Below are 25260 nucleotides of genomic sequence, written 5' to 3' on the forward strand. Positions count from 1 at the left end.
ATGTATATTTACGTGCATAAGCATGTGTGTGTATGTTAATCAGACATAGGTATATATGGGTGAGATTTCTTAGTATAGATATATCTGAAAAATCATAGTTTAGTGAAGCACATCTGGGGACAGTACTAATAATCCTGTTGAGGGCAGAAATAGTGGGAAATAACAGTAAGGTACTTGAAACAGTACTTGGCATGTGGCATCTGCCTCCAAAAAAATCAGTCACCATTACTTTTAGGGCCAGGATTAGTTACAAATCAGGGAGATATATTTAAAATCAAACAGCAAAGGAACATAAGTCTCATGTTTTAAGTATTTTTTTTAAACATGTATTACAAATCTAACAGTAACAATTCATTAGCAAAATTCTATAAACACATGCACCCCTTTGTACAAAATGAAGGGTTTACCAGGCAGGTTTTCCGCAGGTGCAGAGTCCCAGAGGGGAGGGAGACAGGGTTCTGGTGGAAGACAGCACAAGGGCAGAGGCAGAGGGCGGGGCCTATGACAGAGTGCCCTGAGCAGACGAACAGAAGGTAAATTCAGGGGTTTAGCGAAGAAGAGAGAGCTACAGGGCTTTGGTGGGGAACATTGTCACAGATACAGGTGTGACTGAGTAGGAGGGCTCATGAAGCAGAAAATGGCCTGATCACCACCTTTCAGGGAACAGAATAAGCTCTGTTTTGGGATCCTCAGTCTACCTAAGTGCTAGCAGACTTCTGGGAAGCTGGTCAAGTCGGAGCTGGGGAAAGTAGGTGAGGATGGAGACTTGATAAAAGAACAGAACAAGGAAAGAGAGAAATCTGACCCAGCCACTACAGATCCATGCTTTTCGAATATCCTTAGGGAATTGCTGGCATTCGTGGTATTGTTGCAGAATGGAAGACAATTCTAAGAGCTAGGTGACTCCTTTCAATTCTGAAAAAAGTACAAAATAATACAGTTTTACCAGCCAAACCAGAACGGGCCACTTAGGATTTCAGCTGCTAGCATTTCTTTGGGGGCGATGACTAACATATACTAATCACCTAATATGTTCCATGCAGCTTGAAAGGGCCTTTATATACATTTCAACACTTAAGCCCCACAGCAATACCAAAGCAGTGATTTACTATTTCAGTAATAATAGTGATAATAGCTAGTTTGTCGAGTACTCAGTATATGCCAGTCACTGCACTAAGCACTTCACGTCCATGGCTTCATTCACTCTTATTAATCGGACTGGAAGATAAGTACTGTTATCATCCTCATTATTTAGATGCAAAAACGAGTCTTTTACTCTTACATTTTTTAAGATCTCAGAGCTGGGGATTTTCTCCCACATCCTAAAGTGAGAAAGATCTAGAATCAAATCCCAGGTCTATTAATAAACCTGCATGGTGTTTTGGTCAAGTACCTTACTACCTTCCTAAGCCTCATCTTCCCCAGTTGTACAATGGACGTAACAATGGTACTTACCTCACGGAGGTATTATGGAGATTAAGTTACTGCAGGCCAAGTGCACAGTGCAAGATAAGCTCAATAAATGTTCATGATGAGGACAACAGGGATGACAGCCCCAGGCCGCCCAGTGGGGGCCACTGTGGTGGAGTCAGCCTGGCATCCTCCAGCTGGTGACAGAGGCTTCCAGCAACACTCCCAAGTCAGGGACAGCCCTCAGAGTATATGTTCCGAGGTTCTAGTAGTTAACAGGTTCCCTGAGAATACTTTAAAATTCAATACTCCTTTTTAAAAAAATATATTTTTCTTCTTCTTCTTTTTTTTTTTTTTTTAAGATTTTATTCATTTATCTGACCAACAGAGATCACAAGTAGGCAGAGAGAGGAGAAAGCAGGCTCCCCGTGGAGCGGAGAGCCTGACATGGGGCTTGATCCCAGGACCCGGGGATCATGACCTGAGCCGAAGGCAGAGGCCCCAACCCAGTGAGCCACCCAGGAGCCCCAATTCTTCTTTTTTTTAATGTTATGTTAGTCACCATATATTCTGTCATTAGTTTTTGATGTAGTGTTTCAAGATTCATTGTTTGTGTACAACACCCAGTGCTCCACACAACACATGTCCTCCTTAACACCCACCACCAGGCCCACCATCCTCCCCCACCTCTAAAACCCTCAGTTTGTTTCTCAGGGTCCACAGTCTCTCATGGTTCATCTCCCCCTCCAGTTCCCCCCTTCATTTCTTCCTTCCTCCCCCTAATGTCCTCCGTGTTATTCCTCATGCTCCACAAGCAAAAGAAACCATATGATAACTGACTTTCACTGCTTGACTGATTTCACTCAGCATAATCGCCTCTTTAATAATATTCTTCAAAAATGGGGCTCCTGGGTGGCTCAGTCAGTAAAGCGTGCGTCTTTGGCTCAGGTCACGCACGATCTCTGGGTCCTGGGATCGAGTCCCACATCAGGTTCCCTGCTCAGTGGGGAGTCCGCTTCTCTCTCTCTCCTTCTACCCTCCCCCCTGCTCGTCTTGTATATTCCTCCAATGAGACCCTACTTAGAATTTTCAGAACCACAGCAAATAGTAAACAGGCCCTTCTCTGACAGATGTTTGTCTAATTCTCACTCTGTGGGAGGCCTTATCAAACTGGGGAACTTTCACAAAACTTCCCAACTGGCCCGTGAACCCAACCATTGACTCTGTCACCATAATCACGGCTGCTGTTTCTCAGGCACCGGCTCTGTGATGGGGTCCATCACACTGAATATCCTAGAACTCCTTCAGGGCAATGTTTTACAGATAAGAAAAGTGAAGCTCGCTCGTGAATCCACATTGGAACCCATCCTTTTCCATGGACAGGCTCAGCCAAAACTAGCAAGGATGCCATAACTCATACCACCAATACCTATTTCGGGTTTACTAAATGATTAACACTAAGAAATGAAGGGGAATAAGACAGACCTCGTTTCTCAACAATGATAATGACATAATAACAATAGTAATACTTGTTAACAATTAATTATAAGAATAATTAATTATGGTTACACTTTTGATTGCTTAAAGGGCCGTAAACTGTGCTTTTGTCCTGCATTACTTCATCTGATGTTCACGGTGATGTGCTATTCTTACCCCATTTTCCTGGTGTAGGGAGTGAAGCAGACTGCCCAAGGTCACCCAGAAAAGTGGTGACACAGGCACTGCCCCATAGAGCCTGTGTTCTTACTATTATGCTCGGGGAAGTGCTGGAACCCCTAGAATAGAACCCCTGCTATTTTTGAGTCAGATATCCAGTGATTGAGGGACCTGAAAATCTAGGTCTTAGCTCCAGCCGCTATCATGTGACCTGGTCAGGTGACTACGGTTCTCTGGGGCCTAATTTCGTCTATAAAACAGGTCTAATAATACCTACACCCAGCCTACTCCTTGAGGTTGAATGCTAAGAGGTAAAGATGTCATGATTAATGTGAAAGCTCTTTTGGGAAAGTAGCAGCAGCAGAGAACATTATGAAACCATGAAGGATTATTTCTATTTAATGAGGAAAAGCCTTGAAAGCATTCATAATAACTCCATCCTTAAGAGCTCCCGTCTTGACCAAGCACTGCCTAATGTTTACTGAGGCGTCATCTGATGGAGGGACATGGCCTAAGTGGCACACAGACCTGGGTTTGAAACTCCCTCCGGTCTGCACTGGCCATCTGTGACCTTGGAAAAGTACTTTTCTGGGTCTTGGCTTCCTTCCTCCCTCCGTCCCTCCTTTTTCTTTTCTTTTCTTTCCATTCTCCCTTTCTTTCCATTCTTTCTTCCTTTCCTTCAAGATTTTATTTATCTGTCAAAGACAGAGAGCAGGCAAGCACAAGCAGGGGGAGCGGCGGGCCGAGGGAGAAGCAGGCTCCCTGCCAAGAAAGGTGCCCGATGCGGGACTGGATCCCAGGACTCTGGGATCATGACCTGAGCTGAAGGCCGATGCTTAACTAAGTCACCCAGGTGTCCCCGGGTCTCGGTTTTCATATGTGAAATGTGACAGATGTATAATCTATAAAGTACGTGGCAAGCCTCTAAAAATATCTTCATTACTTTCATTCACTCTGAGACTAAGAGCTGAAGTTCTGATGTTAATGGACATTCAGGTATAATCTAAATATCATGGTACTTCTTGGAGAGTTCCAGGATACAGAAGACAACTGTCGATCAAATCCTAGGTCTTCCATTTACCAGCTGTGGATCTAAGACCATCTGGATCCTCATCTCACACTCCTCTTTCTCAACCGCAGTGATGCTCCTTAATAGGGTTATTGCGCGAAAAGGATGCGAAAAGCCTACAGTGTGCCTCCTCCAGTGTCTGGCCTAAGGCGGGTGTTCACGATATGGGAGGAACTGTCGCTCACCCCGAAGTGAGTCTCACTTCCGTAACTTTCCATACAATGTCCTTTGCCACACAGAACGTTTTACATTTCACGTCGTCAAACATACCAGTCTTTACCCAGAAGACTTTTGGGATTCCTACCTAGCTTATGTTCTCAAATCTTCTAGGATTCGGTATTTAAAAAACAACAACAACACGGAAAGCTTTAATTCAACCTAACAGATCTCTTTTATATAGCACGAGGAAGGATTTCAACGTTAAAGGAAGTTCCTCCTGGCAGCCCAGCTTCTCTCCCTGTGTCTCTATTTAAGTCACCTCTGGGTCCAGAGTCCAGCGCAACTGTGTTTATCATCTCAGGCTCCAGCTCAGAGAAGTCCTCTGGAGCACAGCCTGGGCACAAGCATCCCTGCGCTGCAGCCTCACAACACCCCCACCCCCCCACCCCCGCCGACCCCACCGCCCAGGTTCTCTGGGCCACCTTGCTCCGTCACAATCCCAAGCCTCAACCTGCCTCATTCAAGATCAAAGGTAAGTTTAACTTCCCAGGCACGCTTGCCATTAACTTGGTCCTCAGCCTTTTGCAATGTCTGAGTTCCCAACAGTGCTCAGATGCTCAACGCACGTAATAAAGTCTCCTGGAGCAAGTCCTTTTTCCTTCCTTCGGAATATACGGAGTATTGGCCATGGGCCAGGCATATAAAATACAATGAGCTATAACTGTGATAATAAAGCCATGTAATATGTGTCATAAATTATAGTGCTGGCATAGAGGGCAAAGTGATAAATTCTTTTATACGAGCCTATACATACTGTGACGTACTAAGCACCCTTCAAAATTTTTAATTCCATTTGTTTTTAAAATTACAAAAATAATTCATACACTAAGACGGAAATATATAAAGATAAAAATGGTCATTTCCTTTCCCGTTCTCCAGTACCCTCCTTGAAATAAGCAAAGTTAATAATGTGATGTATTAATAATTTCAGCAAAGCTTTCTCTATACTTAAAAAAAATACATATATAATGGGTCTCCTCTCCTTTTCTTACTTACCAAGTATGATTTTTTTTTCTTTAAAAGATTTATTTGAAAGAGAGAGAGTGCATGAGCAGGTGGTGGGCAGTGGGAGGGGAGGAGGAGAAGGAGAAGCAGCTCCTCAAATGCAAGGCTCAATCCCAGGACCCTAGAGATCAGGACTGAGCCGAAGGCCGATGTTTAACTGACTGAGCCACCCAGGTGCCCCTAATTCATTATTTTAACTGTCATTACATTCCACAGTAAACTCCACCATGATTTGGAGAACTAGCTCCCTGAGAGACTCTCACACGGTCTGCTACCAAAGAAAACACTGCAATAAATATTTCTTTTTTTTAAAGATTTTATTTATTTATTTGACAGAGAGAGACCACAAGTAGGCAGGGAGGCAGGCAGAGAGAGAGAGAGGAGGAAGCAGGCTCCCTGCTGAGCAGAGAGCGCGATGCGGGACTAGATCCCGGGACCCCGAGATCATGACCTGAGCCGAAGGCAGCGGCTTAACCCACTGAGCCACCCAGGAGCCCCTGAAATAAATATTTCTATCCATAAGTGCTTACATGCTGTCACTTTATCTCTGAAAAGATATATTCAAAAAAATAGAATTGTTAGGGGGTAGGGTGCACACTTCAAATTTTAACTACTGCTATGTTCCCAAAGAGGCTGTTGGTAGGAACGCACAGACCCAACAGCAAGACGAACAGAAGAGTGTGTTTCCCTAACGCCAGACTAGCACATAGATGTTACTGTTCTTAATTCTTGCCACAAGGACGTGAAGAACTGGACTATACAGTGAGCCCGAGTATTTGGCCTATTTTACTGTCCATTCACATTTCCTTTCCTGCCTGTTGGTTTCCACTGCTTGTCTTCTCCCTGTCAATCTGTAGGGAGACTTCCTGCAGAAGGGACAGCAATCTGTTGTCGTGTGTGCTGCAAACATTTTCTCCCATTTGTCTCCTCACTCGGTTTACAGTGTCCTTTGCCACAAAGAACTTTTTACATTTCATGTCGTTAAACATACCAGTCTTTACCCAAAAGATTTTGGGATTCCTACCTAGCTTATGTTCCCAAATCTTCTAGGATTCAGTATTTAAAAACAAACAAACAAACAAACAAAACACTGAAAGCTTTAATTCAACCTAATATATCTCTTTTATATAGCATGAGGAAGGATTTTAAAGTTAACCAAAGTTCCTGAGCCTTCTATTTCGTTTAGCTTTATTTTCTTTTGAGTATTTACTTTACCCAACAGCGATGCATTTTATTTTCTTTCCTCTGCATGAAAATATATTGCTTATTTAACACAGTGTCTTGTAGGCACCATGTAGTATCTGATAAATAAATGAACACACGGACAAAATCTGGATATAGCCAGTGAGGTCTCCTAAGAGAGGACACCTGAGCAACACCGTGAAGAATGAAGACCTAGGGTGCCTCAGTGGCTCCGTCAGTTAAGTGTCTGTCTTCAGCTCAGGTCATGAACCCAGGGTCCTGGGTTCCAGCCCCACGTTGGGGTCCCTGTTCAGTGGGGTTCTGCTTGTCCCTCTGCCTCTGCCCCTGGGTTATAAGCAAGTTACTTCACTTCCCTGGGCCCCTATTTCCTCTTCTTTTCCCACCATCACTCGGTACATACTTACTAAGATTAAAAGCAACATCTTTAAAGGCAGAAAGGATTTTTTTTTAATTGCCTTTCTCCATGCCACTCGGGATGACTCATTCCTCTGATTTTTCAAGGTCATTTTGAATTTGGATTTGTTCTTTCAAAATTCTAGCCAAGCCTCTGCAAGAATCTGCTCCAGCCCCAAGGGTGTTATCTGGAAACTCAGAGTGCAAACTCCCATTTCCGCAACAACTGACAAATCCATTAACTAGCAGAGCCCCAAGACAAGATGCCCGCAGAGTTCCACAAGGCTATTACTCAGCATTTAAACGGCACTTGAGCATCACTCCCTTACAGCAGGGGCAGCAATGCCCTCTCACGCAGGCCTCCTAACTGCCAGATAAAATCCACATCACACGGCTTTGCTCATGGCTCTCCGGGTAATGTTCATGCTTTGAGATCTGCCCCCGAAGAAAAGCTAGGAAGAAGACAACCATTCCTCTCCTATTTGTGCCTTCTACAGCTGACTGCCCACCATCTGAAGGAGCTGAGCTTTTTGTAAATAGGTGTAAATCAAAAATATGGCCCCACATTTCACAATTAATTCATAAACTTTCATTAAGCACCTACCCTGTGATAGAAAGGTTATGTAGGTCTTTAAGTTTGCAGCCTCACTCCTTCTGAGCTTCAGCTTCTTGGGTTAAAAATTATGTGTTAAATAATTCGAGATTAACTGAAATTTCACTGGGTCCATGTCCTGGAAGATGAGGGAGGCTAGGATAGGACCTGACCACCTGACTGCACAGGTGTCTCTAGACCGGTGCTCTCCAGACTATTTGTGATCAGCTACACCTGTTAATAAAATATTTCAAAGCATACATTTCCAATATTTATTTTTAAAAACATTTATTTTTCATTACTGTGTATGTTATATGCATATTCTACATACTAAGGTACTATTTGAATTAATCAATGCTTCTGACCTCAACTTTAGGGCTTCCAAAAACTCCTAAAATTAACTGAAAAATTCTGCCTTGCAAGTTTTTAATAATTCAGAGGGGGTCTGTTGTTCTCCAACTGTAAAGGGATCGATGACCCCAGAATATTAAGGATCAGGGAGGAAAGTCAGCTGAATCTAAAGACAGGGCTTCTTGCCCTCGATAAGTGCAGAGTTGAGAGTCCAAGGGAAGGCAAAAGCACACATGTAGAAAAGAGACTGAAACGTGCAGGCAGGCCTCTCTGGTTTTGGTGTCTGGAAAAAGGCCTTTTGTTTTGTTTTGTTTAAGACTCATTTATTTATTTGAGAGAGAGGCAGTGTGAGCAGGGGGAGGAGTAGAGGGAGAAGGATGAGCAGACTCTGCACTGAGCGTGGAGCCCGATGTGAGGCTCCATCTCATGACCCTGAGATCACGACCTGAGCCAAAATCAAGAGTCGGATGCTCAACCAACAGAGCCACCCAAGTGCCCCTGAAAAAGGCACTCTTTATTGGACCCCACGGGCTCCCCTTAGGGTATACGCAGTGCCTTGCAGACTGCAAAAGAATCTTTCTCTCATTTCATAAGCACTAACTACTTCATCAATAGATAAGGTAGGGATCATCTCTTTCTCACAGAGAAGAAAACAGAGGTTTAGAGAAATGAAAGGACTTAATAAGGAACACTCAGCTTCTCACAGCCAGAGTGGAGATCACATCCCCGTGCTGTGGCCTGGGAGCCAGTGCTCCTTCAGAAGGCCTCCCCTGCTCCTCCCTGTGCAGGCAGCATACAACACCCCAAACACTGCAACAATACAGGCGTCTCTACCCCAGGGCTCCTGGAAAAGGCATCACCCCGAGTGTGGGCAAGCAAGAGAACAAGGACGGCAGAGCATACAAATGTGCCCGCTGCCACCTAGGAACACCATGTATGATTCAGGATCCACGCAATGAAAAGGAGTTTAAGAATGAAATGCGGCTGGGGCACCTGGGTGGCTCAGTGGGTTAAGCCTCTGCCTTCAGATTAGGTCATGATCTCAGGGTCCTGGATGGAGTACCACATCGGGCTCTCTGCTCAGCAGGGAGCCTGCTTCCCCCTCTCTCTCTCTGCCTGCCACTCTGCCTACTTGTGATCTCTGTCTGTCAAATAAATAAATAAAATCTTTTTTTTTTTTAAAGATTTTTATTTATTTATCAGAGAGAGAGGGAGAGAGCGAGCACAGGCAGACAGAGGCAGAGGGAGAAGCAGGCTCCCTGCTGAGCAAGGAGCCCGATGTGGGACTCGATCCCAGGAGGCTGGGATCATGACCTGAGCCAAAGGCAGCTGTTTAACCAACTGAGCCACTCAGGCGTCCCTAAATAAATAAAATCTTAAAAAAAAAAAAAAAAAAAGAAGAACGAAATGTGGCTGAAAAGCATTTTCTTCTTTCACTTGTATTTTCTAATGCAACCATGTTAATATAAACTATACTTCTACAATAAGAAAACAAACAGAAAATGCCATTAAGAAAAAACAACAAAAACCCAGCCCCAAGTGTTCCAGAGTGCAAGCCTCCTGCAATCCTCCAACAAGAAAAAAGAGAAGTTCGATCCGTTTTCAGAGACAGGGAAGATCCGAAAACACCCTGTTGCTGTGCATGCAGGTGACAAACTGGCCACGCAAGTCATCCTCCATCAACCCCCCAATCACTCCGTCTTAAGGCACTGATTATTTATGAAAAACACTTCAGAATCAATAACAACTTGCTTGATTTCCATACCTAAGCAGGGCGTCAGAAAAATCAATAAATAGTTATCTTCCTGGCTAAAGAGTCAGCTGGAAAGTACTTCTAGTCCTAGAGATAGACACTTTAAAATTCACGTCCACATCCAAACCACAAATGGAATCCTACACATGCACGACCACTTCGTTATCCCAGAGCATGGCTGCCTTAAGATGAGGCTTTCTTTGAAAAGAGCTGTGGTGGGTCTGCCTCACAGGGGAGACTCCACGTGGTCAAGGGAGCATGTGTGAGGGAGGCAGAATTTAAGCAAACTGAGGGAGAAACCATACACGAAATAAAATGGGAGACCCTGGCATTCCTCCAGACTTCGCTCTAGTTTAACTGCAACGTCATTATACAGGGAAGCACAACCCCCGTCTGATGAGACATAAACCATCCAAGAACGTGGTCAAATGTGCCTTGGACTAAGGCAGAAAGATAGAGGCTGGCCGCAGAATCTTGGCTGTAACTGTCAGGGAGGGTCTGCTCAAGGCAGAAAGGGGTGGTCCATAAAGAAAACTAGATAGTCACTAAACTGAATCTTTATGGAAACAGTACAAAGGATTAGTTGGGAAGGACCAAAAGCCACATGGTATCACACAGCTGTGCCTTTAATTTGTGAGACTCAGTGAATTTGGAAGAACAAGGCAAAGAGGGAGCAAAAACTGTGTCAACAGACTTGCGCCGTCCCATCCTGCTCAATGATGCGAGAGCAGTGTGGGAGCAGGAGGGAGGGTACCCTCTGCCCTTTCCTCACCTGTTCACAGGGGGAGCTTCCCCTGAGTTAAGGGTAACAGCCTGAAAGACTATGTATGTGGGGTGTGGTGTGTGTGTGTTTTAAATACCATGGTTCCGAAAAGAACGCCAATACTATGTAAAAACACCAAATGAGTTATATTTCAAGAGTACTTCATTAGCCATACAAAAATTTTCAAGGTTTATTTTGACTCCATGGGTTATTTCTCATATGCGGAGACTTCATTTTTTATCTTTTTTTTTTTTAAAGATTTTATTTATTTATCCGACAGAGAGAGATCACAAGTAGGCAGAGAGGCAGGCAGAGAGAGGAGAGAGCAGGCTCTCTCTGCTCAGAGAGCCCGATGTGGGACTTGATCCCAGGACCCTGAGATCATGACCTGAGCCGAAGGCAGTGGCTTAACCCACTGAGCCACCCAGGCGCCCCATTTTTTATCTTTTTAAAGATTTATTTATGCTAGAGAGACAGAGAGAGCAAGGATGTGGAAGTATGGAGGGAGGGGCAGAGGGAGAAAGAGAATCTCAAGCAGACTCCCAGCTGAGCTGAGAGCCCAGAGTTTTTGTTTTGCTTTGCTTTGTTTTTTTAAGATTTTATTTATCTATTTGACGGAGAGAGAGACAGTGAAAGAAGGAACACAATCCAGGGGAAAGGGAGAAGCAGGTTCCCTGCTCAGCCCCAATGTGGGGCTTGATCCCGGGACCCTGGGATCCTGACCTGAGCCGAAGGCAGATGCTTCAACAACGGAACCACCCAGGCGCCCTTGCCTTTTTTTTTTTTTTTAAAGGAGGCTCCATGCCCAGTGTGGAGCCCAAGGTGGGTCTTAAATTTACAACTTGGAGGTCAAGACCTGGCCTTAGATCAAGAGTTGGATGCTTAACCGAGCCACCCAGGTGCCCTTCCCATACACGCAGACTGTAAAACGCACTTCAAAGTATGACTACAAGGTGAATACACTTAGTTTACAATAAACCATTAAGTTCAAGAATGGAGGCAAAGGATCACTGCTCATCCTATGGTTTAATCAGCCACACACCTCTCCTATACTTTGTAAACAGTTTTGACCGAATAAACAAAGTATCTGTTTTCTATATTCAAGTATTTGTGATCCAAAACCTGAGCCGAAGACATACCTCTAAGTCACTTTAATATACTGTCATACATTATAAGTCTAACTATGACAAAATACCTCTGTGTGAGTCAAGAGTGTTTTGTCAATCCCTTATATCTTAATAAATGAATTACTCATACATAATTTTTATAATTAAAGATTGGCAATTGATAATTTGACACAGTGACTTGTACCAGACTAATGTTACTGTTTATTACAAATATGAATGATGGACAAACATAAAAAACAATCACTCAAAGCCACTAGAGAGCAAACAAAAGCAGACAGAAACAGAGGAGGATATCACCCTTCAAGGAAGTAAACCATACCCGAGAAGAAAAAACCGTAACTGGCTTTTCTCCTAAGGGCAGACTTTGGTCCATGCTGGGCAAGGAGAACAGAGCTCAAGCAGAAAGTGGCATTTTACTCAGCTGAGGCATCAGAGGTCAGAGTCTGGGACTATTTCAGCAGCTGGAAATTGAGGGGTAATATCCTAGAAAGGAAGAAGTCATAGAAAAGGAAACCCTCATTTCCAGTCCTTGGCAGACCTGAACAGCAGACTTCAAGAAGCCCAGCAGAAAGCAACATGTAAAGAGCTAAGCAGATTCCAGCAACTTCCCAACGCTGAGAAGAGTCTGGAATTCAAATCCCACGGAGTTAGCAGGGCTTGGAAAACATTCTGGGCTGAAAGCCGAGATGGACTGTGCTGTAGGAGTATGGACGTGCTGTGGGACTAAGGGCTATATCCTGGGACTATGAGCAAAACTAAAATAAACTTACCCTAAGATCAAGGTGATGGTCATCACCAGAAATCTGACCATATACTAGAATAAAACACCACACACTTCACAGGAAGACAAAAGAATCCAGAGTCTCTATGTCATACAATTCAAATGTCTACCATGCAGACAGAAATTACTAGACACGCAAAGAAACAGAAAAATGTAGTCAAAAACTAAAAGAGAAGAACCCAGTCAAAAGAAACAGAAGCAGAGACAACTTAGTTGTTGGACTTCAAAATAAATATTACAAATATGTTCAGGTATCTATTGGAAAAGATGCATAAAATGGGTGAAGAGATGAAGAACTTCAGGAAAGACAGAAGTTTTGAAAAAGGACCAAATGGAAATTCAAGAACTAAAAGAATACAGTATCTGAAATAAAAATTAACTGGATAAGACTAATGGCAGACCGGATTCTGAGGAAGAAATGAGCAGGAGACTTGGAAACAGGAAAGCAGAAATTATCCAAACGGAAACACAAGGAATTTAAAGATTAAAAATAAAATCTCAATGGCCTGGGGGAGAATATCAAGTAGTCTGACATAAATGCACCTCGAATCCAAGAGAGAAAAAGAAGGAAGAATGTAAGAATAAATAATTTGAAGACATACTGACTAAAATTTTTCTAGTGTTGACTGAATTATACTAAATACCACGGATGATTACTATATCCCAGCATCAGATTAAATGTTTTAAGTATGCTCTTCCCAACATTCCCAACAAGGCGGAGCGGGGGTAAGAAGCACCATACACACATCTGTGTGGCGGTGGATCGAAGATGACAAACTGGGTTTGTTCCGAATCTCCATCTCCAAAAGCTTCGAGTTGAGCAAGATGAAGCACTCATCACTGACACGACAGGTGCCTAGACCTGAGGGAGGCTTCACAACCGTCCCATGAGGTGGAAACTATTTTTCCACCTGAGAAATGAAGAAACAACGACTCAAAGTATTCTCCGACAAAGTGCTCCCAGCCACCTGCCCCGGGCTAAGCCAGTATTCGATCCCAAATCTGTGTGACCTATTCCACAACATCCACACGTCCACAGCTAAGGCTGTGGGGGAGGCACTGTGGTCTCTGTCAGAGAATAAGTGGTTTGTGGGCTTCACTGTTTGTTCATAAACTATGCCAGTTACAGAGCACCTGGTAACAGGAGTGAGGGTGGAGACACACTGTGTGGTTAGTCCGTGCCCGCTCTGGTTTGTGTGTGTGTATGTGTGTATGTTTATTTATAAGGCTTTATTTGCTTATTTCAGAGGGAGGGAGAGCACATACGAGCTGGGGGGAGGGACAGAGGGAGAGGGACAAGCAGACTCCTCACTGAGCAGGGAGCCCAACACAGGGCTGGATCCCAGGATCCGGGGGACCAAGACCTGAGCCAAAGGCAGGTGCTTAACCAGCTGAGTGCCTGAGCCAGCCAGGTACTCCATCAGGTTTGTATTTAAAACAAGAAAGCTGCTCCTCTTTGTAACAGACCCATCTAGCACCTTCCTGCTATAGAACTGTGGCTTGTTTTACTTGTCTGTCTCCCTGCATGGGTGAGGCACCCCAAGGCACAGAGCCCACAAGTTCTGCCTTTCTCTGAGTCCTCTGTGCCCCATCCTGGGTCGGCAGTCACTCTCCTCTGACCATTACTAACCTGACAATTCTGCCTCAGCAGCCTTAAGATCACAGAGACCTATGTTTCAAACCTTGTAGCTACTTACTAGCTGTGTAAATAATTTAAACCAGTTTAAATTTTTTTTTTTTAAAGATTCTATTTATTTACCTGAGAGAGAGACAGTGAGAGAGAGCATGAGCGAGGAGAAAGTCAGAGAGAGAAGCAGACTCCCCGTGGAGCTGGGAGCCCGATGTGGGACTCGATCCCGGGACTCCAGGATCATGACCTGAGCCGAAGGCAGTTGTCCAACCAACTGAGCCACCCAGGCGTCCCTAAACCAGTTTAAATTTAAACTTAATAGCTGTGTAAGTGATTTAAACCCTGAAAGTGGGAGTAATACTGTCTTGCATACAAGACCGCTGAGACAATGATGTGATGTGGTAAATGTATATGAGGCACCTGGCACATAGTAGGCATTCCACAAGGGTCGGTAGTAATTTATCATCTCTAAAAATTTTTTAAAGATTTTATTTATTTGACACAGAGAGAGAAAGCACAGCAGGGGTAGCATCAGGCAGAGGGTGAGGGAGAAGCAGACTCCCTGCTGAGCAGAGAGCCTGATGTGGGGCTTGCTTCCAGGACCCTGAGATCATAACCTGAGCTGAAGGCAGATGCTTCACCTACCGAGCCACCCACGTGCCCCATGTAATTCATTATTTCTACAAAATATGGACTATTAAGGTAGAGGACATGTTTTAATATTTACCTTAAACAAAGTATTTTTGCTCTTCATCTTGAAGCTTTAAGAGAAACCCAAGGTAAGGTTGTTGAATGAGCACTCCCAATTTTATTAATGACTTAATTTTGGGGGACGCCTGGGTGGCTCAGTCAGTTATGTCTGCCTTCAGCTCTCAGGTCACGATCCCAGAACCCTGGGATCAAGCCCCACATCAGGTACCAGGTTCCTTGCTCAGCGGGGTGCCTGCTTCTCTCTCTGCCTGCTGCTCCTTCCCTAGCCCCCACTCATGCTCTCTTTCCCTCTCTGACAATTAAAAAAAAAAAAAAAAACTTAAAAAAAGACTTAATTTCTTATGAAGAATGCTCCCATAAGATGAGTGCATACATCATAAAAAAATTAACTCATTTTAAAGTTGAGAGCCCTCATTCCAGGCCAACAAGATCTGTGCACCACCCCCCACCCCGCCAACACCCAGAGAGCCTCTGGTTTTAAGTAACAGAGTATTTCAGCCAATGGCTTGAATATGAAAACTGGAACTTCTTAAACAGCCCAGAGTTCTAACATTACTCTAGAAAGAGACTTCAATTTTCTAAATGCAGTTTTAAAAATTCCCCTTATTTTATCCCTTCACAATTTGAGGAGTAATATTCTCCTGGATAAGTATACTTCCTTTTAGAAAAAACTTCCGTCCTTGACCATTCTGAAGGAACTCATTATTTCAATCTGTTTTCACCTCCTAAGGAGTAATGATGGACCCACACAAATGCAAAATGCCTTGCAGGCCCAGTAATTTATTTAGACTTTGCTTAGATCACTACCACCACTAAAAGGTATTTACAATTTCAATCTAAAGTCTTCTACTTCTGAGGGCTTAAAATTATTTCTTCACTAACAAGTTTACTTTAATTCAAATTTTTTTTTCAAAAATCAGATCATAATCTACAAACTTGGAAAACAGCAAAAATATATAAAATTTCCTAAACACAGACCAGGTGCTTTTTGTATATACCTTTTGACATTTTATGCTTCCACATCTTTCTATTAATATTCTAGGAACCTTTTTCTCCTCACTGAACACTATAGGACTAAAAATGCCATTACATGATACAATGGTAAGACACCAAACTTAATTTATCAATTTTGGTCATAATTCACTTCCTATTAAACTTTTAAATTTGACAAAATTTTAACTAAAAGAGCTAAAATGAACTTACTTGGATAAAAAACCATTCACTTTCCTACCACTGATGAATTTAGCACCTTACCTTGAAAATCTTAGATTTCGTCACACACTTTGGGCTCTTTCTTAAAATAGATAAATTAACAAAATGAAAATCCGGGGCGAACATCACACATTAATTTTGCTTTAGAAAACACAAATGTTCTTCTAAAAGTACTCGCTCCATAATTCTAAACCAAAAGGGGGAAGGCAAAGAGAAACTGCTTTTTTCTGTAATGTGAAAAGTTATAGACTGTTTACGACAATCGCGTGCTATTTTGGAAATAAGACTTCCATATCATATGCTTGCAATCAAATTACATACCACTGTCAGTTTTTTTTTTTTATTCACTAAAATTAAAGGATTTAAAGAGTCCCAACTTTCAGACTAACAATGTTATGTATTTCTAGGGGCACCATGTGTTACTAATAAGCTAAAATGTATTCCAAACAGATTTTGGCATGAATTTTAAGGAAGCCACTATTTAATAATAAAATCCACATTGGATTTGTGGAAAAAAAATTATCATAGGAAAAGACCAAGTAGTAGGAATATCCTTGGTCTTTACTCCCAAGGAAAAGTTTATGTGGATGTAATAATATAACTGTTCAAAAAGATTAACAAATGCAACTCAACTAAATCATTGACAGAACAACAAATCTGGTGCACCCATGCATACTAGGAAATACATGCCTCTTTCATTTTATAAAGAGTATGGTATGTTTCACTTTGCTTTTTTAACAGCATTGACAAGCAGTGAGCTCCTCTTTCTCTAGAGACTCACACTGACTTCCACTGAGCCTGGGATTTGCATGCACACGCCCGTGTATGCAAGGGCAGAAATCTTATGAATCCCTTGTCTACGGCTTTGAGCCAGAGTCCTGTACAAAGCTCAAGGTGGCAAATCACCAGGGCTGCAGGCAACTGAAGTGACTGGAGCTGGCAGTCACTTCAGTCGTGGTTCACCGGTCTCCTCTCAAAGAGGGTGGCTGGCTTCCTCTAGGAAAAGTGATGGAGGGCGGGGCACCTGGGTGGCTCAGTGGGTTAAGCCTCTGCCTTCCGCTCAGGTCATGATCTCAGGGTCCTGGAATCGAGCCCCACATCCAGCTCTCTGCTCCGCTTCCCCCTCTCTCTCTGCCTGCTTCTCCATCTACTTGAGATCTCTGTCAAATAAATAAATAAAATCCTTAAATAGGCAATGCCTTTATTTAATTAAAAAAAAGTGATGGGGGGTTGGAGAGACTCAGGTGGAAGTGATCTCTTTTATGAACTGGTCTTGGAAATCTCATGGTATCACTTCCATCACATTCCGTTCATAAGAGGAAGGTAGTAAGTCTGGCAACATTTCAGGAGGAGAGAATTAGGTTCCGTCTTTGGAAAGAAAAAAGTGTCAAAGACTGCAACATATTTTAAAATCTCTGGTGTTCAAGAAACTACTGGCTATTTTAAACATACATTAGGGAACAGAGAAGTGGGGGAGGGGAGGAAGGAGGGACACATACACTGTGGCAAACTTTCTAAATGACAATATACTTCACAGATTAGCAACATCAACACTTCAAAACATAGAAACAACACAGGAAGGCTGAATAGCTTGGGAACTGTTCCATTGATCCAAGCAGTTCACAGAATTGTTTTGTTTCTGAATGTCCTCTTTTGTGACACAGGGACATAAGAGAAAGACAAATCCCCAAGCCATTTTCAAACCTAAAGGGCTTCTGGGGAGATAACTTGTTTTTCCGATAAAATTTTTTTATTATAAAATAATAATTTTGTTCCAATTCATACTGATGTTCCAATTCATACTGATAAAGCTTATGTGTAATCCTAATAAATACATTGTAAAAGCAAGACTCTTCACCATTCTCAACCATCTTTCAAATCATCTGGTAGGGAGTGCCTGGGTGGCTCAATGGGTTAAAAGTTTGCCTTCGGCTCAGGTCATGATTCTAGGGTCCTGGGATGGGGTCCCACCTCAGGTTCCTCACTCAGTGGGGACTCTGTTTCTCTGCCCCCACTCATTTGTGTGCACTTACTTACTCACTCGCTCTCAAATAAATACAATGTTCAAATCATCTGGTGGGGTAGGTGGTGGTGGTGGTAGGCTGGCTGGTCATCTCAAACCAGAAATACAGAAATCCTTCTTAGAACTTTAAAGTTTATCACATGGGTTTTGTGTCACTTAAGCACTGTGAGAAAACAAGAAAATTATGAAAACACAGTGGGAAACAGATACCAGGGTTCAGCCTCTGTGGCTTTTCGGGATGAGGCCAAAAGCCCTTGGACGGGAATAACCCAGATTCCACTGAGCATGTATCATGGAAAGATCGGTAACATCACTGTTTTACTCATCTATTTTTTAAGAATTAAATGTCACAGTGCTGCCCACACAAACTATACTCATTGGTGATGGCGGAAACCCCATCAGGTCCCTGCAGTCTGTGAGGTCTGTCCCCACCCACCCCACCACCGGCCCTTCCAAGCCATGGGCATGATAACCGGTGTGGCCCCTTCTCTAGGAACCACCGAAGTCATCCCAGGATTACACTGCTGGGAAGCTACACTGAACCAATTCATTCACAAGCAGTCACGATTAAACACTGAACAGCCATTCATGGAGAGCTTCTCAGGGACCTATCCAGCCGCCATATAGCTACGCACTGCACATCTGTTGAGCCCCCACTACAGGGCAGGTAGAAGACAGGTAGAGTACAAAGCTGGAGTGGAGCTCCACTACTGTTGCAGAAGTTCGCTTGGCTCGTGAAGCTTCAGCCTCACCATCTATAATCTGGGGGTGATGGTGGACCTACCTCAGAGGTCTGTTCTGCTTAGCTTAGTACAGTCAACACCCAACGAACACCACGTCCTCTGAGAGGTGTTCCACTCAGCACCCTTTCACACTGTATCAGATCCCTCTTGGGATGCTCTGCAGCGTATAAAGTATAAATCCCTTCTGGGGGGCCACCTGGGTGTCTCAGTTGGTTAAGCAACTACCTTTGGCTCAGGTCATGATCCCAGGGTCCTGGGATTGAGCCCCATGTCAGGATCCTAACTCAGTAGGTAGCCTGCTTCTCCCTCTCCCTCTGCCTTCTACTCCGCCTGCTTGTGTTCTCTCCCTCTCTCTGTCAAATAAAAAAAAAACAAAACAAAACAAAGCAAAACAAAAAACCAAAAACCTAACCTAAATCCTTTCTGGTTTGGTGATCTAACAGCCATCTCTCCCACTGAGCTGTAAAATTCATGAAGGCAGAGATTCTGTCTGATTTGTCTAATATACTCAACCCCCAGAATGGTATCATGTTAACATGCTCAATAAATACTTACTGAATTAATAAACTACGGTGACAGATACATAAGATATAAATGTAAAAGACACAGTAACAGCCCGCATCAAATGGGTCATGGGCCAGTGCAGCAGTTCTCAGATTTAGCTGCGTATCACCTGGGGAGTCATTTTATTATAATCCCAATACCCAGGTCTCACTCTAGAAGACCTCTTTGCAGGTGGGCCTGAGGGACCCCTGTGTTCTTTAAGTGTTCTTAGGTGATTCTATTGAAAAGTCAGGGTTGACACTTGCTGGCCTAATGCCAGAGAGAATAGTCACCAGTTACAATACAATGGGATATATGTTCTCATACAGCAGCAAAATGATTTCCCGTGATGACAGAAATGCCCTGGGTCTGTGCTGTCCCATGCCACAGCGGCCAGTCACACGTGGCTACTGAGCACTCAAAATGTGACCACTGAGATTGGGGGACCTGGTTTTCCACCTGATTTGATTTTAATTAAATTTAAAAAGCCATTATGTGACTAGAAGCTACTCTATTAGACAGTAGAGACCTAAGGCAAAGCATACAGGAGAACCCTAACCCGGCTAGGGGTGGCAGTGGTCACTACTCAGCCAGGTGTGCGCCCCATCCACCAGGCAAGAACAATCTCATGGAGGAAAAGGCAACCAAATCGCACAAGCTCCTTGAACTATCTTTCGCACGTACAGGGACAGCCTCTCTCTCCTGCCATGCCAGGACAGAGGTGACCAAGGAAGCCCTTTAAACGGATGAAGCACATCCCAACCAAGTAGAAGAGCCTTTGTGTGAGCAACTGAATGACGTGACTGTGGCCACTGCGGGACAGAGACGGGATGCGTCTTGAGCAAAGACTCTGAGGGGAGGAAAAGGAATTACGTGGAGCTACTAGCAGGATAAATAAGACAGCCAGCCACTCACAGCTGCAAATCAGAGGTCTCTCTTCTGTGGCTCATAAACTGAGAGCCTCAAGCCTAAACTGTAACATTATGGAGAACTGACACTCATTCCCAAGGCAGCTAATGGCTCATTAAGCTCTTTAGAAAACTGGGCTGGTCCAGTGCTATTTGCAGAAGACTGAATTAACACAGAGAAGAAACCCATGCCACTGATCTAGCTGTCATTCTTTCCATGTGTGAAGCACCTGTCATGTGGCAGGAAGTCTGTTAAGTGGCCTTAAATGTTACCTCATTTATCCATATGATACTCTGCAAATTAGATATTATTTTCTCATTTCATGGTGAGGCAATTTAAGATTCACAGAAGTTAAGTAATTTGCTTAACTTTAACAAGCAGCAGTGAAGTCAGTGATCTACATTAAGTTTACTTTTCATAAAAGCTGTACTTTATTAAATAGATCTATTATTATTTAAAAAATCCCCATTGTTTTTGGTTTTTAAAAAATTGATTAATTAATTAATTAATTTTAGAGAAAGAGAGATCACAAATAGGCAGAGAGGCAGGCAGAGAGAGAGGGGGAAGCAGGCTCCCCACTGAGCAGAGCCCGATGTGGGGCTGGATCCCAGGATCCTGAGATCATGACCTGAGCTGAAGGCAGAGGCTTAACCCACTGAGCCACCCAGGTGCCCGTTTTTTGTTTTTCCAAAACAGATCTGGATGATCACAATCAATGCTTCAATAAAGCCACTTGTAAATAAATTTTAAACATACTTTCACTGATGGACAGTATAACTGCATCCACATAAAAAGGTACATCAATCTTAAGTGTAGCATTTGATGAATTATCAAAAAAAGAATTATGTAATCATCCCCAAATCAAGAGACAGAACAGTATCAGCACCTCAGAAGCTTTCCCTCTTGCCACCTCCTAGTTTTATGCTCCACCCACCTCTCTCCAAATTGCAAATATCTAGATAGGGACTACCATACTTTGGGAGTAAATTAAAATGAAGCTAAGGGAGAAGTTATATAATTTAGGCCAAGACTTAAAACATTCGAAACACCTAAACATTTAAAACATCACTACATAAGCAGGCAATCAACTAATTATCCATCTTAATTAGAAGTTAGTGTGTTCTTGGATATAAAGAAACCAGAGAGGTATCAAGAACCCATGATGCAGAATGGGTTACCAATTAGGCCCAAGGGCTTTGAAGAAGACACTGACAGTTAGGTCTCCAGCTTATTGAGACTACTGATTCCCAGCTCTGATAAGGAGGAGAGATCCATAAAGTATCTGAAGCTCAATCTTTTTTCTTTTTTCTTTTTTTAAAATATTTTATTTATTTGACAGACAGAGATCACAAGTAGGCAGAGAGGCAGGCAGAGAGAGAGGAGGAAGCAGGCTCCCCGCTGAGCAGAGAGCCCCATGTGGGGGCTCGATCCCAGGACCCTGAGATCATGACCTGAGCCGAAGGCAGAGGCTTTAACCCACTGAGCCACCAATGTTCCTTTCAACTCCAAAATTTTATGACAATTACGAGTATGAATATAAATAAAATATAAAATTTATATAAAATATGAATGTATGGCATTTACTGAACTCTCCTGAGGTGATAGGCTCTTTACAGATATTAGTTCATTAACTCCCCTCAGCAACAGTAATACCACAATCTGTGCTATACAGAGAGGATGGAGGTTCAAAAAGTGAAGTAACCAGCTTAAGGTCACACTGCTCCTAAGGGGCAGGGTGAGGGTACAAACCCACACAGGTCCAACTTCAAAGCCTGTGCCCTTTCCATCAGACTCCTGCTGCTATCCCCCCGGGCTTTGTCAGGCTACAGACTACTGCTTTCTCAGACCTTATCTCTGGGTAAGTGAGCTTGTAGGGCGTGCAGCAAGGATAACAAAAGATGTGAGTCAGAGACCTTGAAACTCATTTTACATTTCCAAGCCTCTCTTCTTCCCTGGGGCGACAGAACCTACCGTTTCTTGTGGTTAGCCATTATTTATCTTAACTAGGTTTACTTCTTCTTATCCCCAGAAAACATACTTTTGTTGCCAAGAGACAACCGTCTCCAGATGCCGCTAAAACATTCAGTGACACAGGTTACCAGGCACGCCCTCAGCCACAAGAATAGACTCTGGATGGCAGGTCCCTCCAGGTCTCAGTTCAACCTCACCCTTTCCCCTTCTCTCTCATTCCCATGCCCAGCACCAATACTGATTTCCAAATGTGTACAGGTAACACGGCAGAGAGAAAGATCCTTATGTGCCTTACCCAGGCCACTGAGTTAGACAGACCAACTACACAGGAGATGCTGCACAATGGAGAAAAAAGAGAAAAGCTGAATTTCTTTGACCTACTTATTTTTCCTTTTGTACCAAGTCTACTATAAACATAGCATCTTAAAGATAACAGAGAAAACAGTAGACATTATATATAATTCATGCTGTCTGCTTGGTAAGTACTTACCTTGACCGGAATTATATATTGCTTTTACAGACTTCTTCACTTTCTGCAAGGCTGTTCTATCTTGGTCTAGAGCCTAAAAGACAAAAACAGTGGGGAAAGGATGTTGGAAAACTTGGCAAATTAAAACTCATTCGTAATGGCATTTATTTTGTTGAATTACCATAGTGGTAGCAAGCGTACATATTTATGAACAGTGAACCATTTCCGAGACTGGAAGTGCCCAGTATCTGAGGAGTCCTGTTTGGGGGTAAATGCAGAGTCGTCCCACAAAGCTCAGTGTTGGGTGAAACTGACAACATGGTGGTCAGTCAGTTACCACCCCAAGCTCTGCACGGGAAAGAAAATACCAGACACTTAAGATAGGGTAAGATTTGCTTCTCTCACTGGGTGAGGGCGGCACCTCGGAAGGACACTGGCAAGTATAAGTCATGAATGTCACATGTTCACGAGAACCTGATGGTAATTTCAGCCAGAAAGAAAACATTTAAAAGCATGTACTAAGAGTGACGTGAAGATTCTTTTCAGCATTAAAAAGAAAATTATGACATAAGGCCAGGTGTATTTTAAAATTCTGTTTGCTGAGAAAGGACAGCATGGGAGCATGGAAAATGCTACCATGATGCTGGTAGTGCTTTTAAATGACTTCTTAGGTGGAGAATAAACATAATCTACATCAATCTACTTGCGCTGCAAGTTGGGGACGATCTAGGGGGCCGTCACTGCTGATTCTTCACCCGGGGGCTGGATATACAATTGTGCTCTATTCATTAAGACCGGCACTTAGGATATGTACTCTTCTCAGAAGGTGTATTTCAATTCGAAATCAAATTTAAAAAGGGTTGTATTCAATATAGATCTACAAATGGCATGCTGACCTAACTTCTTAAAGTAACTTCAAACCCTTCTCTACTTCCCGGAGGGTCAAAGATCCAGAGACTGGGAACCCCTGGATGGGGTGTCAAGATTTGGGCGTGAGCAGTAACAGCAGTAAATAAGGAACTTCTGACATAGAATTTAAGACCATTCATTGTACACCCACATCCGTGACATCATCTACACCTCAGAACTTCAGAGGAGACGGGTTAAGTCCTACCCCTGAAGGTCGCATGCAGAGACCAAAGGGTAAATGTGTTGGGAGCAGGCAGTGGTCACTCCCTTGTCCTGCACGATGGTCCTTCCTGCCACTCTAAACCCATGGCTCAGCTGGCTGCTTGCCTTTTCCCCCTGTGGATGCTGCTGGCTGGCAGGGCGGGTACCTGACCTACACCAGGCTCAGGCTCCTCACAGGTCTTCTGGCTTTGGGAACAGGGACTGCAAGGTGCGGATCCTTTCTGGGGGATGGCCTAAGGCCCGCCACAGGTTCTGTCTCCAGCTACGTCTAACAATCTGGCCGGTAAGAATGACAGCCCACACACACAGCACCAGACACAAGCAGTGGCATCGGAGTCCTGCTCTCCAGCTGCATGCAAGGCCCAGGTCCCTGCTAACCTTCCTGCAGACTGAGAGCACCTGACAGTACGTTCCTCTAGCCCCGAGCTGGCTGAAGTGGGGATTCTATCACTGTCGACACCAGTCCTGAATAATAGGAGAACGGAGGCTTTTGGAGCACCGGCCACACCAGGCATAAGCCTCCTAGAGCAGATGTTCCAAGCAGGGGAGATACGTATACTTTCAGTGTCTTCTCTCTTTGCACAGCTTCTTTATGAAAACTCCATAAAGCAGCAGCTAGGGAGATGTGATAGATGGTCCATGAATTATTTGTAGAGAGGGAGGAAGGGAGGTAGGGAAAGATTAGTTGAGGTGTCCAAATCAGAGAGCCTGAAGGGGGTAAGGTCACATCTCAGATGAACGTCTATCGGATCTCAAATCTAACGGGATGCTGAGGTCAGACTGGGTTTTTGGACCGCAAGAGCGACGCGGTCTCCACTGTGCCTGCTGCTTACATGCCACCTCCACACATTTGTCACAGCCACGTCCCACCTGCACTTCTATTTAAAATTTTCCTTTAAACCCATTCACAGCTTCTACATTGTCCATAACTATTCTAAGTGGAAGACCAAGATCCTTACCATAAACAGAAGAAACCCTAAAATCACTGTGTCTCTCTCACTATATAAAATGGTCCTCTGGTTACTGCCTGTGACTGTCTCATAGAACAGCTGGCACCGCCCACCACACTTGAGGAAATAGTGTCTCCCGAGGCAGCTTCACGGGAGACAGAGTTTGAGTTACTTCAAAGAGTTGAGATCTGTACTTTAGAAAAAAGAGGGAACAGAACAACATTTTAGTAAATGGTAGTATGACACGAAGGGGGCTGAGGTGTACACAGACAGCCTCATGTGATTCTCACAAAAACCCTGTGACAGAAGTACTGTTATTAAATTCATTGTATAGATGAGGCAAACAGAGGTTTAGAAAGTTCAACTTGGCGCACCTGGGTGGCTCAGTGGGTTAAGCCTCTGCCTTCAGCTCAGGTCATGATCTCAGGGTCCTGGGATCGAGCCCCACATCGGGCTCTCTGCTCGGCAGGGAGCCTGCTTCCTCCTCTCTCTCTCTGCCTGCCTCTCTGCCTACTTCTGATCTCTCTCTGCCAAATAAATTAAAAATTTTAAAAAATTATTAAAAAAGAAAAAAAAAAAGAAAAAAGAAAGTTCAACTTGGCCAGGACTGCAGGCAGGACTCTGAACGCAGGTCCCGGACCTCCTC

At 43.6% G+C, this 25260-nt stretch overlaps 1 protein-coding gene across 4 annotated transcripts in view; it reads right to left on the minus strand.

The window, feature by feature from the left end:
- Nucleotides 1-25260, minus strand: part of ASAP1 (ArfGAP with SH3 domain, ankyrin repeat and PH domain 1) — a 351640-nt gene that overhangs the window by 129979 nt on the left and 196401 nt on the right. For all 4 annotated transcript variants that reach the window (XM_032316148.1, XM_032316146.1, XM_032316149.1 and 1 more), the window contains exon 4: nt 22555-22627. In XM_032316148.1, coding sequence (XP_032172039.1) covers nt 22555-22627 — 73 coding nt within the window. The remainder of the gene's footprint in view (nt 1-22554; nt 22628-25260) is intronic.

Source organism: Mustela erminea, chromosome 16, assembly GCF_009829155.1.
Source record: "Mustela erminea isolate mMusErm1 chromosome 16, mMusErm1.Pri, whole genome shotgun sequence".
NCBI lineage: Eukaryota > Metazoa > Chordata > Mammalia > Carnivora > Mustelidae > Mustela > Mustela erminea.